Source organism: Quercus lobata, chromosome 12 (assembly GCF_001633185.2).
Source record: "Quercus lobata isolate SW786 chromosome 12, ValleyOak3.0 Primary Assembly, whole genome shotgun sequence".
NCBI lineage: Eukaryota > Viridiplantae > Streptophyta > Magnoliopsida > Fagales > Fagaceae > Quercus > Quercus lobata.
The window spans coordinates 18,369,361-18,385,528 of NC_044915.1; the positions used below are offsets into that span (position 1 = coordinate 18,369,361).

The window sequence follows — 16,168 nt, forward strand, 5'->3', positions numbered from 1 at the left end:
AATCAACAAATGAGGCACTAAACTGCTAAACCTACTACGTATATTTTTCATTCATGCTTCAGAAAATGGAACATTTTGCAACAGTGAAATTTGCAAGAGGACTCACATTTCACTGTTGCACAAAATTGTTTGCGGGACCTCCTATGTCCTAAGACAGTTTTTGGCTTCTCTACAGGATAGGATAGAGCTCAGTACAAGCAGAAGTACATTATTGAGTTTTGTCGATCAATGCCTTTAAGACAGTTTTTGGCTTCTCTAGATGACAGGAGTGAGCTCAGTACAAGCAGGAGTACATTATTGAGTTTTGTCGATCAACGCCTTTCTGGAAAAGAGAGTTGATCTTTATTATTATTGCAATGGCTCACTGGAGATGTGGACTCTTGACTCTTAAGCATATTAAAATATGTCGGCATCAATGGGGGGAAAAAAAAGGCAAATGCAGAGGTTATTCCTCTACACCAGTTTGTATGGTACATAACAAGTTAAAATAAATATCATTATATTATCAAGAGAGTAAACATAAGTTTCAAGGGAAAGAGGTAGTCCACATTAGAATATAAACTAATTTTTTACTTTCTTTCAAAACGAATCCCGTAGCCTGCCAAGATCAACATTACCTCTTGAAAGTAAAATTCCAATGTTGCTGCAGTTCTTCCAAGCAGGATATTTCCTGAAACTACCAGATAAAATAGCAGCAAGGCCTATCTCTCTATTAGGTTCTACTACAACCTTCAATACCTCCTATGTCCTAAGACAGTTTTGGGCTCTCTCCAGATGGTAGTTTCGAGTCCATGTAGGAGAGAGCTCAGTACAAGCAGTACATTGATGAATTTCGTAAACCAATGCCTTTAAGGAAAAGAGAGTAAATCTTTCTTATTATTAGCATAGGTCAAAGGAGATGTGATCTCTTGACTCTTGAGCATATCAAAACTATGTTGGCATCAATGGGAGGGAAAAAAAGAAAAAAGAAAGTAAATGCAGAGGTTATTTCATGACACCGGTGTGTATAGTACATATTACATAACAAGTTAACATAAATTTCATTACATCATCAAGAGGGTAAACATAAGTTTCTAGGGAAAGAGTTAGTCCAAATTAGAATATGACTTTCATTTTCTATATGAATCCCATAGTCTTCCCAGATCAACATTACCTCCTGAAAGTATAATTCCTATGTTGCTGCAATTCTTCAAAGCAGGATTGTTCTTGAAACTATCAGATAAAACAGCGGCAAGGCCTATCACTCCACTAGGTTCTACTACAACCTTCAATATCTCGTAACAAAGTTTCATGGCTTCTATTATCTCATTGTCCTCCACAGTTATGATGTCTTCAACAAGATCTCGCACTATGGGCCTGCACCACAAAATGTAAAGTCTGAGTTTATCTAAGGTCAATTAGCTACACAAATGGAAACATATAATTCATGAAAGCAATATTTACATTAGGGTAGGCAAGGGTTATGTTATTGGCAATCTGAAACTATATCTTTAATGCATTTTTTTTTTTTTTTTTAATTAAAAAAAATGCATCATCTTGATAACATGAGGTTTCTCTTTACCAGGTAAAATCGCCAAGAAAAGCTCGAAGCCCATCAGCTACAGTGTTGGTCTCAGGCAATGTTATTATCCTGCCAGCTGCTTTGGATCGAGCTGCATCATCAGCTCCCCTAGGTTCTGCAGCCAAAACTCGAATGGCCGGGTTGATGGACTTGGCAGCCAATGCCACCCCTGATATCAAACCACCTCCTACATTTTTTTTTTTTGTTTTTTTTTTGTTTTTGTTTTTTGTTTGACTAGAAGTCAGAACAAATCAGCACAAAAAGAAATTCACAACAAAGATGAAGCAGGAGCATAAAGGATTAAATTGACAATTTGGCTTTAAATGTAATTGAACAAACCACTTATTGGAACTATTAGAGTGTCTATTTGAGGGGCTTGCTCCAGAAACTCCAATGATATGGTACCCTGCCCACTGCAAGAACACAGTTAAAAATGTCATATTGAATTGACATTCAAGTTAGAAGTCCCATTTTCTCCGTGAATTTGAATTCCTTAGTTCTTTAGATATTGGAGTTTTTGGCAAGGAGAAGATGAAAAAAAATACAGGTGTTAAAGTCAGTAACTACAATAGTTTGTTTGCATATAATTTAAGGCTATATATACTTTTCTTCTCAGAATATTTAAAGGATTCTAATTTTTTAATAACGTTTTTTTCTCCATAAAAGGCTAGTGAAGTAAGAAAATCAGTGGCCAGGAAATCAAGTATGATTTTCAGCTTGGTCATCTTGATTGCCACACATACTCTCACTGAAAACTAACCAGTTTGTGTAGTTTTTGCTCCATGGTTGAACTCGTGCAGAATGAACCTAATATTACTTGTCAAATGAGCTTTTTACCTTCCAGTACCTTGCCTAGAACAAAAACTTTACATGGGTGTAGGTAAACTTAAAAGGTAAATCTTATACCTTATAATGCGCCAATCATTATATGGATGTACAAGAACTGCACCAGTTTCTTGCAACACCTTACTTGCAACACTCTCCCTTGACTGCATTGTGGCTTCACTCCAGATAACCTGACCACCGTAACGTATGACATTCTCAACTTTGCATTTTGGAGCACCATTTGGAATAACAATATACGCAGGGATTCCCCGTAGTTTCGCAGCCAAAGACAATGCTGCAGCATGGTTACCACTAATTTTGGAGGACATGATCAGGGGATATTCGGACAAACAAGTAAAAGAAATTATCCATGAGTAACTATCACTAATAAGTCAGGAGGAAACCTGCTGTGTGTTACTACCCCTTTAGCAGCTTCATCATTATCAAGAGAAAAAACAGCATTGCAGGCACCTCTGAATTTGAAAGCTCCACTGGAATAGCCACAAAAAAAAAACTAAATCCTTAGTAATTAAAGTGTTAAACACAATGGGGAGGATAAGAAGACCAAATATATACTAAAGAAACAAAATAAGTTTAAATTTTTACCATTTACAATTGTTTAGTATCTCACCCCTTTTGGAAACATTCACATTTAAAAAATAACTGTCTCCCTGAAACAGCATTCAGAGATTCAGAGGAAAGAACTGGAGTTTTGTGAATGAATGACTTGATGCGTACTTCAGCCTCTCTTATGGAGGAAATATCAGCCACATATTTTTCCCTCCTAATTTCGTTCTCTGCTTCCATCTTTATACCACCAACAAAATTACTGATTCTAAATCTATGTGGAGACAGGTTAAATAACTTCAGTAACTCCTGTAACAATTAAAGAACATCTTGATCATGTGCAACAATCCTTATCCCTATTGAAGCAATGACATGACACTCTGGGATTTCTTAATTTCTTTGATAAGTAACAGTTGGGAGAAAAATAAGTAACAGTTGGGATTTCTCAATGTTGTCCCTTGTATTGAAATAAATAAAAGGAACAAATAGTTTCATGGTCAGAAACCCCAACAGAACTAAAAAAAAATGCTTAATTTCTCATCTGCTAGTCTAGTTTCTTAATTCTTTATTAAGGGGGTTGGTTTATCTTCAGCTGGAAAAATTGGTTATTCACCCCCTTTCTTGATATACTTTACATCAGAGCAACATAATTTTCCAAAATGAAATTTATAAGAAAAATGCTAGGACGACAGCAAATTATACAACTTTTGCCATGACTTGCCACGTGACGAGTTGTGAGTGGTGGAGATAAAGTGGTCGGTTCACACCTCCACTACTCATAAGTCACAACTCACCACATGGTGAGTTGTGGCAAAAGTTGTTTAGTTTGTTGTAGTCCTAGCATTGTTAAATTTACAACATGGAGTTGGAGATGGAGAAAATGATTTCTTGATATACTTTACATTAGAGCAACATAATTTTCCAAAATGAAATTTATAAGAAAAATGCTAGGACGACAGCAAATTATACAACTTTTGCCATGACTTGTCACATGACGAGTTGTGAGTGGTGGAGATAAAGTGGTGGGTTCACACCTCCACTACTCACAAGTCACAACTCACCACATGGAGAGTTGTGGCAAAAGTTGTGTAGTTTGTTGTAGTCCTAGTATTGTTGAATTTACAACATGGAGTTGGAGATGGAGAAAATGATTTCTTATATTGCCAAATTAAAGTATTCCAGAATTCAAGTTTTTTGGTTTTGGCGAGGGCTTGCATTGGATTGTAGTATATAAGTAAATAAGTATGTGATTGGTGTTAAGACAAATGGCAAATTGGCTGACATATCATAACCAAGTAGATTATATCATAAATATGGGGCTTCCTATAAGAATTTTCAATATTTGCAGTCAATCAATGTCTTCAAATGACAATAATTACATTTTCCAGAGTCAAACACAATGCACAAAAGCCCTTCACATAAAGGAACCAAAGCATGAGAGGATGTATTCAGCAAACCATGCCAAGTCACCCCTCCCTAGATGCATATTTGAACTAACACACACAGCTAGACTATGAAATTTTCTCTAAAAATCCCATAACCTGAATCCAACATAAATTTCATGAACATATCACAGAATACAAATTAAGAAATCACTAATACTGATTCCACAATCAACCAAATTCAACCATGCCAAACGAATACAAATTGGAGTGTATAGCCTTTGGAAGCGAAATAAGCTCGTATGAATTTAACCCATTATCAGATTATTGAAAGCTTATCATGTTGAATGAAAGAAATACACCACGAAATGTGTCTAGTATTGGTCCAAATCAGTGAACCTGGCCCAAATGGCAAATGGGTGTGAAAGATTAAGCCCCAAAACCAGCTGTTCAAGGTTGTTTTCAACAGCTTACTTCTCTTTCCTAGTTGTTCAATGGGTAACTTTTTTACATATCAAAAATTCCAAAGTCGTAAATGAAAAATAAAAAGTACATGAAGAACTCATGTCAATCAAAGACAGGAAATAATGAATATTAAGAGCTTAGAGCCTCAGAGGTTTTTCAAGAACTTACAGTTTCTCCCAATAGACAAGACAACCTTTTTCTTCAAGTTTTGGTTGGCTTGCAATCATCCCACTCTCAGTTTTAGTTTCATTCTTTTAATTTTTTTGCACCATGCCTTTTATTTTTATTGTTTTGGCAAAGAAAACGAAACGACAGTGTCGAAGGTAAAAAAGTTAAAAAAAACGACACGTTTGTCTAAACGAAATTGCGCGATATTCCCATATTTCCAAACAACACAAAAACGACAAAGAATTGCCATATGGTTGTTCTATTAAGTATTATCCAACTGACTTAAAAAAAAGCTCTAGAGATGACTATTGTTTTAGCAGTGAATATTAATAATCAAATATCGGATGTCATCATTGTACTAATCAGTTTTATTGTCAGATATGATGAATATTAAGGAAGAAATTAAAAAAGAAAAAGAAAAAGAAAAAGAAAAGAAAAGATGAAGCTGTGGTCATTTATGCTTCACATATTCTGAGGACAATGAAACATCATAGCAGAGGAGGGTAGAGAAAGGACTAATCAGAGTGTCAAGATTGATGTTTGGAGGTCCTTCTTTACGAGGTATAGAATGGTGGAAATTAAGTTGAGTGAATCATCCTTATATCAAGTTAGTTGCTTCTATTATGCAAAGTAGTCCTTAACCCCCAAAGAAAAAAAAAAAAAAAAAAAAAAAACAGAGAGTGCAAATGTCTTAAGTGATAACATATAGATTTGTGGTTCAGTAGCATACTCTGGCATCTTCCTTGAACAAAACATGGGGTCAATGGAAGTGTGCGGAATTAAAACATTTGATTTTATCTTCTCTCAATGGAAATGTGCCGAAATAAACCGAAGTTTGAGCCCCACAAATGAGGGCCATCAAGCAAATGGGAGTGTAGCTCTGAAGAAACTTAAAAATATTGTTGCAGAAATATTTGGGTTTTGAAATGGAAAAAAGTACAAACACATTTTGCCATTGCCTATTTGGGCAATCTGAATACTGACATATCCCTGTATAATGTGGGAGGACATATCTGCACTCAAATTGCCTAAAAACATTTACTGCGAAAAAAATACAAACACATTTTAGACCTTACTAAGAAAACAAGTTGGACTTGGAGGGATTGGGATATTTACAGTCCCTTCCAGCATTAGCAGAACCTTCCTCATTGAAGGACGAAGTGATGGCTCATCAAGAACACACCAGAGTCCTACTTTAACCATTCTCTCCAATTGTCTTTTGTCAACCTCCTCATCGCCCACCAGTTTTCCTAGCTCACGAGCCTCAAAGCAATAGTTTGCCCATTCCTCAAGAATGGCCTCTTCTTCAGTACGATCCCAGTCAAGACTCCTTCTACAACATATAAGCTCCAACAACACAATTCCAAAACTATATACATCTGCTTTGACTGTCACTGGTTTGTTTCGATGCCACTCTGGTGCAACATAGCCCTTTGTCCCACGAATGCTAGTAAAGGTACTGGTTTGATTTGGCTTTAACAACTTTGCCAATCCAAAATCTGAGATTTTTGCACACCCATGTTCATCCATGAGTATGTTTTGAGGCTTTATGTTACAATGAATGATCTGTGACTCGCACTCTTCATGAAGATAAAGAATTCCTTTCGCTATGTTGCGAGCGATTTCTATTCTTTTATCCCAAGAGGGTTGTTTTTCAGGTGTGAAAAGTATATCTGCAAGTGACCCATTGCTCATGAACTCATATACCAAAAGCCTATGCTCTCCATCATGGCAATTGCCAAGTAAATGGACAAGGTTTTTGTGGTGTGTTCTTCCAATAGCTTTCATCTCTGATTGAAAAAAAATTTCCCCTTCAACCAACACTTCGTCTAATCTTTTGACAGCTATAAGCTTCTGACCATTCAATGTTGTTCCCTTGTAAACGGTCCCGAATGATCCTTTACCCAGCTCTTCCTTGAAACTATTTGTCATTTTCTCAAGATCTGAATAAGTAAATGATTGTGGAGAAACATCCATTCTGAAGCCAACATTTCCACCATTAGAGAGCCTTTTATATGCCCACACCCGATTTTTATAAATTGCAATTCCAGAAATCAGTGACATTATGAGTCCGAAAGCAGCAAGTGAGATGCCTATAATCAATATACCCTTTCGGGACTTTTTTTCTTGTCCTATGGGCACAATTTTATTTATGCTGGTTGTAGATACACCTACCTTGATGAATGCCATGTTTGTATCACTTGCCACTCTTCCAAATCTCAACGGAAGCTTTTGCTTTTGACACGTCCCATCTTTGTACGTAGCGGCTTCACAATTACAATCCTTCAAACATGCTGCTTGGCAGTTCTCACTGCTTAATAATGACAGAATGGAAAAAGAACTATCCTCCCATACAGTATTAGATACTGTTACCATGGTATATTTAACACTTCCATCTCTGCTTTCACAACTTTCTGCAGTGAAATTCCTTTCACAGCCTGAACTCCAATTCCCCTGGTGGACTCTTGCAAATCCAGGAAGACATAAGCAGTTAGATTCTCGATCAATAGTTTTACAAAACCCATTGAGGCCACACAGGCCCTTAGGGTCACACTTATTATCAGAAGATGACCAATTGACAAGCCAATTCCCATTCTTTTCCAGATTGTGTGAGTATAGCCTGAAGATCCCATCAGCGTCAATTCTCATAAGATGAACTGTATTGTTTCTTGGATATCCACCTTGAGTCAGATTTGATAGGTACGTGCCAGTGGAATTGAGCAGGTAGAGATGGCCATCATCATCAAGACACAGCGACACGTTATTGCCTTGTCCATATGTATTCGAACTCCAATAAGCATATTCGGCCTTTAATTCCAATAGTAATGGGTACTGCACGAGGTTTCCATCTGTCTGCATTACTAGTTGAAAAATTCCTGTCGATTGGTCAGATTCTGAAACACTCGAACGCAAACTTGTTCCAGCTGAGAGACACTGACCCTGTAAGATGGTATTCGTTGGGTCATCAAAACTCTGCCATATAATCTTCTTATCAGAATTATGGAGAACAAAGTTTCCTGAATCAAGCATTGATGCTGATGTCGCAGGTTCAGGAGGATTGGCAATGAACATCTTTTTGCCTTGTGCCGATTGCATGATGAGTCTACCATCAGTAGTGAAATTCAATGTAGCATTTGCGAGAACTGGAGGATCGTCTCGGTTGGCTGTCCAGACTACTGTCTTTTCAGGAATCCCAGCAAAAAAAACTCCAACAGCATAGCCATTGGCTTGTTTGTAGAAGCCAAAGGCATATAGACCAGAGCGTGACAACCATGAAGAATTGGTGGTAGGTGTTAAAAAAGAGCCTATTTTAACAATGGATTCTCCTTGTTGAGCTTCTGCAGTGAAAATTGCTGGGAGAAGAAGAAAAAGCAAGATAGTTGCCATTACCAATTTCTCTATCTAGTTTCCTTTCACTCTGGTTTCAAATGGAAAATGAACAATAATGTTTAAGAATTAATAATTCAATCCACCTCGAAATATAGTCAATAAAGCTATCTCATAAAGTCTGGTGTCGTAAAGAGTAAAAAACAAATTGGACGGTTTGGAATGGAAGATTTTGACACGAAAGAGAATCCTAACTAGAGTAATTATCTTTCTGCGAATTGAATAGTCACCGCTAGTATATATTCAAAAAAATCTGCATAGTAGAGAGAGAATAATTCATAAAAGTCTTTTTTTTGGGGATGAGCACTTAAGTCCCTTCCTTCGTAGACTAAAAAGTCTAAGCATGCATGTAAAGTCTATGCATGCATGTGTATATTCAAAGTCTCTCCACTAGTCTGCCAATGAATTATGAGTTTTCCATAGGACTACAAGGTTTGACCCCAGCAACACGGTTAATTGAATTTCAGAGTCAGTCTCTAGCAACACTGCTGTCATGATAATGATATTTAAGACTACCCCCACCAAAATTTCAGATCCAACATTGTCCTCGCTTCTGCATTGTAATTTACTAGACCTAAACTCCAAAATATCACACATGCTTGCAATTACAAGACACATAACTACACTAAACTCACACCACTCCACAAATTTTTAAAATTTTTTTTCTTGCTCCTAACATATCCCTTTTCACATTTTAAGAAAAAGTCTTAATTTTGTTTTTTCCGTTCTAATCACAATTTTTAGGTTTTTATTTACCGGATTCTTTAATTATCATGAACATAGGAGCCATTGTTCGTTCCAGCCTTGTTGATTCTTGATCCTCTTTTCTTTTACTCCAAAAGTGAAATAAAAATAAATTTGGAAGTTATACTTCCACACCCAAAAAAATATATATATATATATATATCAATATTTGCTTGTTGCACATTTCATGAAGGATTCCATGCACAACTTAAGGGGATGTAGGAATTGGAGACTTTCCTTATTATTGAAGACCAAACTAATGCATTGATTAATTAATAATTATAGGAGAAAATTTTGGACTTATTGGTAGAGGAATTTGTGGGAATGAAGCAATCAATTCAAAATTCAAAATTTTGATTGATTTTGTGTATGTATTTCTAGTTATAAAAATAGAGAAATGATATGTTTATAACATTTTTACAACAAATCATAAGTGGCAGGTTGTTACTGGTTGTTATTATTGGGATAAAAAAGTAATCTTAGTGTTAAGTTCAAATTTGAACCAATAACAACTAACCACCTATGATTTGTTGTAAAAATGTTGTGAACGTAGAACCTCTCATAAAAATATGTTCTAAGTGAATAAAGAACATGTTTCTCAAAAAAGAAAAAAAGTGAATAAAGAACGTGTATCCTTTTTAAGCTCTTACTCCATGAATGTAAGCCAAGTAGATGAACCACATAAACTTATATGATCTATCTTAATTGGAAATGAAGATAGAAGGGTGCCAATAGGATAATAATAAGAGAGATGCTACGTCTACAATATTTTTATAACAAATCACAAGTGGTTGATTGTTATTGGTTCAAATTTAAAACTAACATTATGATTACTTTTTTGCCCTAACAATAACAACCATTAATAACCTATCACTTAGAATTTGTTGTAAAAATATTGTAGGCGTATCATTTCTCTAATAATAAAATTGTTGATAAATTGGTATTATTATATTCATTTTTATAAATGTATCTTTGATACTAAGACTGACATGGCTGACGTGGCATACTAAAAATGACATCATGATGTCATTAGATCAATTAGAATTTAGAACACGTCACACAGTTTTAGGTGGAATTTTGCAGCCATCTCATTAACAGATGTATGGAATGGTTTTTTCTTTTTTCTTTTTTTCCAAACAATCTGAAACCTTAAGGGCGTGGATTTAAATTTTAAAACTATAAACGGCAAAATCAAAACCATCTTAAACTTTAAGAATATAAAATGCAATTTAGTCTAAGTAGTTCCGATATAGACAAAACACCATTGCTTCCTATATCCGTGTAGCCCAAAACAAAAGCCAGAGAATGCAATACTTTTAAAGTAACAAAATATAGTGTTACTTTATATTTTTAAGGGAGAAAAAACAAGCAATTGATTTTATATTTTTAGCAACATTTTTTTTCCCTTCACAATGGAAGTGTGTGACCTACGAAGTCATTCCCTTCCCTCGTTTGAGCCCCACAAGTAAGGGCCATTGGCATGTACATATATTTAACATAAAAGAAATTTAACAATATTGTGCAAATTATTCTTCCGAATTAAAGGAATACAATTACAAACACATTTTACCAGTAGCCTTAAAACTAGCTGAATATTAACACTTCCTTGTCTTAATGGAGGGACATATCCAGCTCAAATCCCCCTCAATAACTTTTCCCATGAAAAAAAAATAAAAATACAGACACATTTTATACAGTACTAAGAAAAAAAGTCAAACTTGGAGGGATTGGGATATCTACAGTTCCTTCCAGCATTAGTAGAACATTCTTCATCAAATGACAAGAGATGGCTCATCAATAATGCACTAGAGTTCCACCATAACTATTCTTTCCAATTATCTTTGGTTGACCTCCTTACCACTCACAAGTTTGCTTAACTCACAAGCCTCAAAGCAATAGTATGCCCATTCCTCAAGAATGTCCTCTTCTTCGGGAAGATCCCAATCAACACTCTTTCTATAACATATAAGCTCCAATAGCACAATTCCAAAACTGTATACATCTACTTTGGTTGTCACTCGCTAGTTCCGAAGCACTCTGGTGCAAAATACCCCTTTGTTCCTCGGATATTTGTAATTGTATTGGTTTGGTCTGGTTTTAGCAACTTTGCTAGTCCAAAGTCAGAGATTTTTGTGTAGCTAGATTCATCTATGAGAATGTTTTGGGGCTTTATGTCACAATGAATGATTTATGACTCAACACTCTTCATGGAGATAACGAATTCCCTTTGCTATGATGCGAGCTATTTCTATTCTTTCATTCCAACAAAGTTGTTTTTCAGGTTTGAAGAGTATATTTGCAAGGGAGCCATTGCTCATGTACTCATATACCAAAAGCCTATTCTCTCCATCATGGAAATACCTGAGCAAATAGACAAGATTCTTATGGTGTGTTCTTCCATTTACTTTAATCTCGGTTTGAAACTCTCTCTCCCCTTCAATCAACACTTTCTCTAGTCTTTTGACGGCTACAATTGTTGAACATTCCATATTATTCCCTTGTAAATAGTCCCGAATGATTCTTTACCTAGCTCTTCCTTGAAACCATCAGTCAATTTTTCAAGATCAGAATAAGTAAATGATCTTGGAGAAACATCCATGCTCAAACCAACATTTCCACTATTATTAGAGAGTCTTTTATAGAACCAGACACGATTTCTATAAATTCCTATCCCAGAAATCACTAATATAATGAGTCCAAAAGCTGTAAGTAAGATGCTCATAATCAATATGTCCTTTCAAGGCTTTTTTTCACGTACCATGGGAACAATGTTATATATGATGGGTGTAGATTTACCAAACTTGATTAATGCTATGTTTGAATCAATCAGTACTCTTCTTCCAAATCTTAATGGAAGCCTTTGCTTTCGGCATGCTCCATCTTTGTACAAAGCTGCTTCACAGTTACAGTCCTCCAAACATGCTGCTTCACAATCCTCTCGTCAATATCTGCTACATAATCGAAAAAGCGTTATCTTCCCAAACCGTATTAGATGCTTGTAACATGGTATATTTTGTAATTCCGTTTTTGATTTGGCAACTTTCTACAGTGAAATAACTTTCATAGCCTGAACTCCAATTGCCCTAGTGAACTCTTACAAATCCAGGAAGACACAAGCAGTCAGCTTCTCGATCAACGATAGTACAAAACCCATTAATGCCACATAGGCCCTTAGGGTTACACTTATTATTAGAAGATAACCAATTGACAAGCCAATTCCCATTCCTTTCCAAATTGTGTGAGTGTAGCCTGAAGATCCCATCAGCATCAATTCTTATAAGACGAACTATATCGTTTGTTGGATATCGGTCTTGAGTCAGATTTGATAGGTTTTTGCTAGTGGAATTGAGCAGATAAAGATGGCCATCATCATCAAGAAAAAGCGACACATTATTGCCTTGTCCATTTATACCATGTAAGGTTGAATTTAATCAACCATCTTGTTGGCTTTATTACGTGCCAAATTTGCTTGTATTTCAGCAATTAGTAACCCTGTATTTAGGTGGAATTTTTGTAAGGGTAGTGAGTGAGATAGTGTGATGAAATGCTCAAGATTGTGCAAGAAACACAGTGACTCGCGACTGGATCTTGTGGGTGACTCGCAGCTGCAAGCCGCCAGAAGATGCACACGTGCCAAGCATGCCAGAAATTGAAGTGTCATGCTAGCTGGAGCACTACAGGACAAAATAAGACAACTGGTCATTCAGTTACCTCGCGGCTGGAACTCGCGACTCAGTCAAGCCGCGAGTCAGCCCTGTTTTGAAAAACCTGACTCTTCACATTCCATTCTCACCCTAGTATAAATACCCCTTATACACACGAAAGAAAGAGAGCTTCTAGAGAGAATTTTGAGAGAGAAACTCTAGAGAAAAACAAGATTGATTCATCCACAATCTTCACATAAGAGACTCTTCAAATTCCTCTACTCTCTTCTTCTTCATTGTTAAATCCTTGAGAGGCCTTTTACCAAAACCTTTTCTCACCATATCCATTACTGTGAGAGGGCTGTTTGGTGTTCTGGGAAGTAGTTAAAAAGGAACCAATTTACATTGGTTGATGTTATGGTCAAGTAGCGGAATCCGGGAAGCTGGAACAGAAATAGTTTCGGCGCAACCTCGTTGGAGCAAGAAGCTTGGAGGGCTTAGATACACTGGATAGATTAGGCTTGGAGGGTCTATTGCTATTCATGTATCCCAACTATATTTTCTAGTAGATTACTTACTGCTTGGAGAGCAGCGGAGAAGTTTTACGCCGAGAGCTTCGGTTTCCTCTTCGATAACACATCGTTGTGTTGTCCTTGTATTTGCATCTCTCTTCCCTTAATCTTTGCCTTTTATTTTCTGTTGTGGATGTGATTTTAATTGGCTTAGATTGTTTACCAATTATGTTTATAGCTTGTGTTCATTTTCCGCACACTTGTTGTTTGTCATAAAGCTTGAATTGATTAGTTTGTAATTAGGGGTCTAAACGTTCAAGGGTGTTTTATACACTATTTTAACTTTCATACCAGAAGCACAATAAGCATGTTCAACTTTTAATTTAGGTATGTATGGGTACTGCACCAGGTTTCCATTTGCTTGCATTACCAATTGGAATATTCCAGTCGATTAGTTAGATTTTGAAACACTCGAAACCAACTTTGTTCCAGCTAAGAGACGCAAACCCTGTAAAATGGTATTGGTTGGGTCTTTTAAACTTTGCCATATAATATCCTTGTTAGAATTATATAGGACAAAGTTTCCCGAATGAAGCATTGATATCGATGTTGCACGTTCAGGAGGATTGACAATGGCTAACTCATTTCCATGTGCAGATTATAGGATAAGTCTAACATCACTAGTGAAAGTCAATGTAACATTAGCAAGAGTTTGAGGATTGTCTCAGTTGGCTGTTCAGACTACTGTCTTTTCAAGAATCCTGACAAAAAAAACTCCTACGGCATAACCATTGGATTGTTGGTAGAAGCCAAAAGGCATATAGACCAGAGCATGACAACCATGAAGACTTGGTAGTAGGTGTTAAAGAAGAGCCTAGGCTTACAATGGATTCTCCTTGTTGAGCTTCTACAGTGAAAATTATTGTTGTTGTTGTTGTTGTTGTTGTTGTTGTTGTTTTTTTTTTTTTTTTTTTTTTTTTTTTTTTTTTTGAGAAACTAGACAATGAGCCTGGAACTTTATTGAAAAACAAGCCTAATGAACATCAAAACTAGCCACAGCCATAATGTCCTCAGGCATAGGAGAGGTCTAAACCTGACAGCCATCTACGTATCTAGCTTTTTTGGCTAAGAAATTAGCCACTACATTTCCACTGCGGTGAACATGAATAAAAGAACAAGACAGAAAAGATGAAGATAAAGAACGAATATCCTCCACGATGTTTCCGTAAGTTGCTAGCATTGCATTTCCCCGAGAAACCGCGTTTATAACAATAGTTGAGTCTCCTTCAAAGGTGACACTGTGAAGACCAAGTTTTGCTACGAAGTTGACAGCTCACCTACACACCACTGCCTCCAAGTCTGAGACCGAATTCACCATCGAGACCACCATGGATAGGGCTCCGACTGGCTCGCCATGCCAATCATGAACTATAACGCCTAACCCTGCTGAGATTGTTACTCCAAAGACTGCTGCATCAAAGTTGATTTTATGAGTGCCACAATCAGGTGGGCATCATTGTTGCAGCAACACTGGCTGAGGCCTGGACTAATCCTCCACCTAAGTTGCCAAGAACTCCTAAAGCAACGAGCTTGCTATGGAACAAATGTGAGAAAGGGGATGAGCTTGCCGACCAAGTGGATGGCATTTCTTCTATTCCAAAAAGACCAAGTGATTACTGCAAATAATTCTTTCCGATAATCCTCGCTAACCTATAAAAATCTGTCAAGTAAGTCACAAAAACTCGGGGGGGGGGGGGGGGGAGGGGTGGAGTGCAGCTTGGGACCAATGGCATAAGGCCCACATCACTGCCACATCTTTACATTGCCAGAGAGCATGTAATGAACTTTCCAGCTCTCTATTACAAAGATCGCAGAGGTCTAAACTTACGATCCGTCGACAAGCCAAATTGCTTTTCGTAGGGAGGGCATTGTTGCAAGCTCTCCATATGAAATGCTTGATTTTGTTGGGTACTCAAAGTTGCCAAACACCCTTCCAAACTCTTTTGGGGCTCAAGAGCAAAACTCCCTGCACTACCTGAAGTGGCTAGGTTAGTGAGGAGTTTATATGCACTGCTAGTGGAGAAACTCCCATTAGGCGTGAAGGACCACACCACCCGATTTGCAGTACTTCTTTGGTTGAAAGGGATGCCCAGAATAAGCTGAATTTCATGTGGAAGGAAACTTTGCTGCACCACATTGGTTCTCCAAACACCCAAGTCCCTATTAATAAGCATCTCCACTTTGGTATCAGCTAGGAACCATTTATCCTCTTTAATCCAAACAGATTGGCCATTCCCAGTTCTCCACACCATTCCTTTCTGGATTACATCTCAGGCACTTAATATGCTCCTCCATGCATATGAGCTAGCAGCCAACTCTGTGGCCTTAAGGATAGAGCAATTTGGAAAGAAGCGGGCTTTAAACACTCTGAAACAAAGTGAGTCCAGGTTGCTTATCATCCGCCATACCTATTTGGCCAAGAGAGCATCATTAAACTTTTCAATCTCCTTGAAACCAAGACCTCCCAACTCCTTCACCTCACAAAGCCTCTCCCAACTAACCCAATGCACCTTCCTCAAATTACCGAAATAACCCCCACCAAAATTTTTGAATAAGCACTTCAAGTTCTTATATCAGCCCCTTAGGAATTTTAAAGCAAATCATAGTATAAGTTGGAATAGCTTGAATAACAAACTTAATGAGCACCTCTCTGTCTGCTTGTGATAGCAATTTTTCCTTCCAACCTTGTAATTTCTTCTAGACTCTCTCCTTAAGGTACGTGAAGCTTCTTTTCTTAGCTCGCCCCACCAATGCCGATAAACCCAAATATTTTTCATACTATTAAACTACCAGAACTCCCAATAAATGTTGGATTCGAGATTGGATGAGATGAGCAATGTTCGAGCTAAAAAA

General features: G+C 37.0%; 2 protein-coding genes across 6 annotated transcripts; both read right to left on the minus strand.

The window, feature by feature from the left end:
- Positions 1 to 962: 962 nt before the first annotated feature.
- LOC115971271 (serine racemase) lies at positions 963 to 5,057 on the minus strand. Of its 5 annotated transcripts, none has more exons than XM_031091087.1 (7): positions 4,969 to 5,057; positions 3,018 to 3,227; positions 2,791 to 2,877; positions 2,468 to 2,698; positions 1,901 to 1,974; positions 1,562 to 1,748; positions 963 to 1,356 (listed from the first exon to the last, which is right to left on the minus strand). In XM_031091087.1, the coding sequence occupies exons 1-7, from the start codon at positions 5,025 to 5,027 to the stop codon at positions 1,110 to 1,112; spliced, it is 1,095 nt and encodes a 364-aa protein (XP_030946947.1). In that variant the 5' UTR covers positions 5,028 to 5,057; the 3' UTR covers positions 963 to 1,109. The 5 variants fall into 5 exon arrangements, with proteins under 5 accessions (XP_030946947.1, XP_030946948.1, XP_030946949.1 ...); XM_031091088.1 differs by having other exon boundaries at positions 3,018 to 3,262; positions 4,969 to 5,056; XM_031091089.1 differs by having other exon boundaries at positions 3,018 to 3,193; positions 4,969 to 5,055.
- Positions 5,058 to 5,879: 822 nt separating this feature from the next.
- LOC115972105 (G-type lectin S-receptor-like serine/threonine-protein kinase LECRK3) lies at positions 5,880 to 8,526 on the minus strand. The gene has a single exon (XM_031092266.1). The coding sequence runs from the start codon at positions 8,353 to 8,355 to the stop codon at positions 6,034 to 6,036; it is 2,322 nt and encodes a 773-aa protein (XP_030948126.1). The 5' UTR covers positions 8,356 to 8,526; the 3' UTR covers positions 5,880 to 6,033.
- Between the last annotated feature and the right edge of the window lie 7,642 nt (positions 8,527 to 16,168).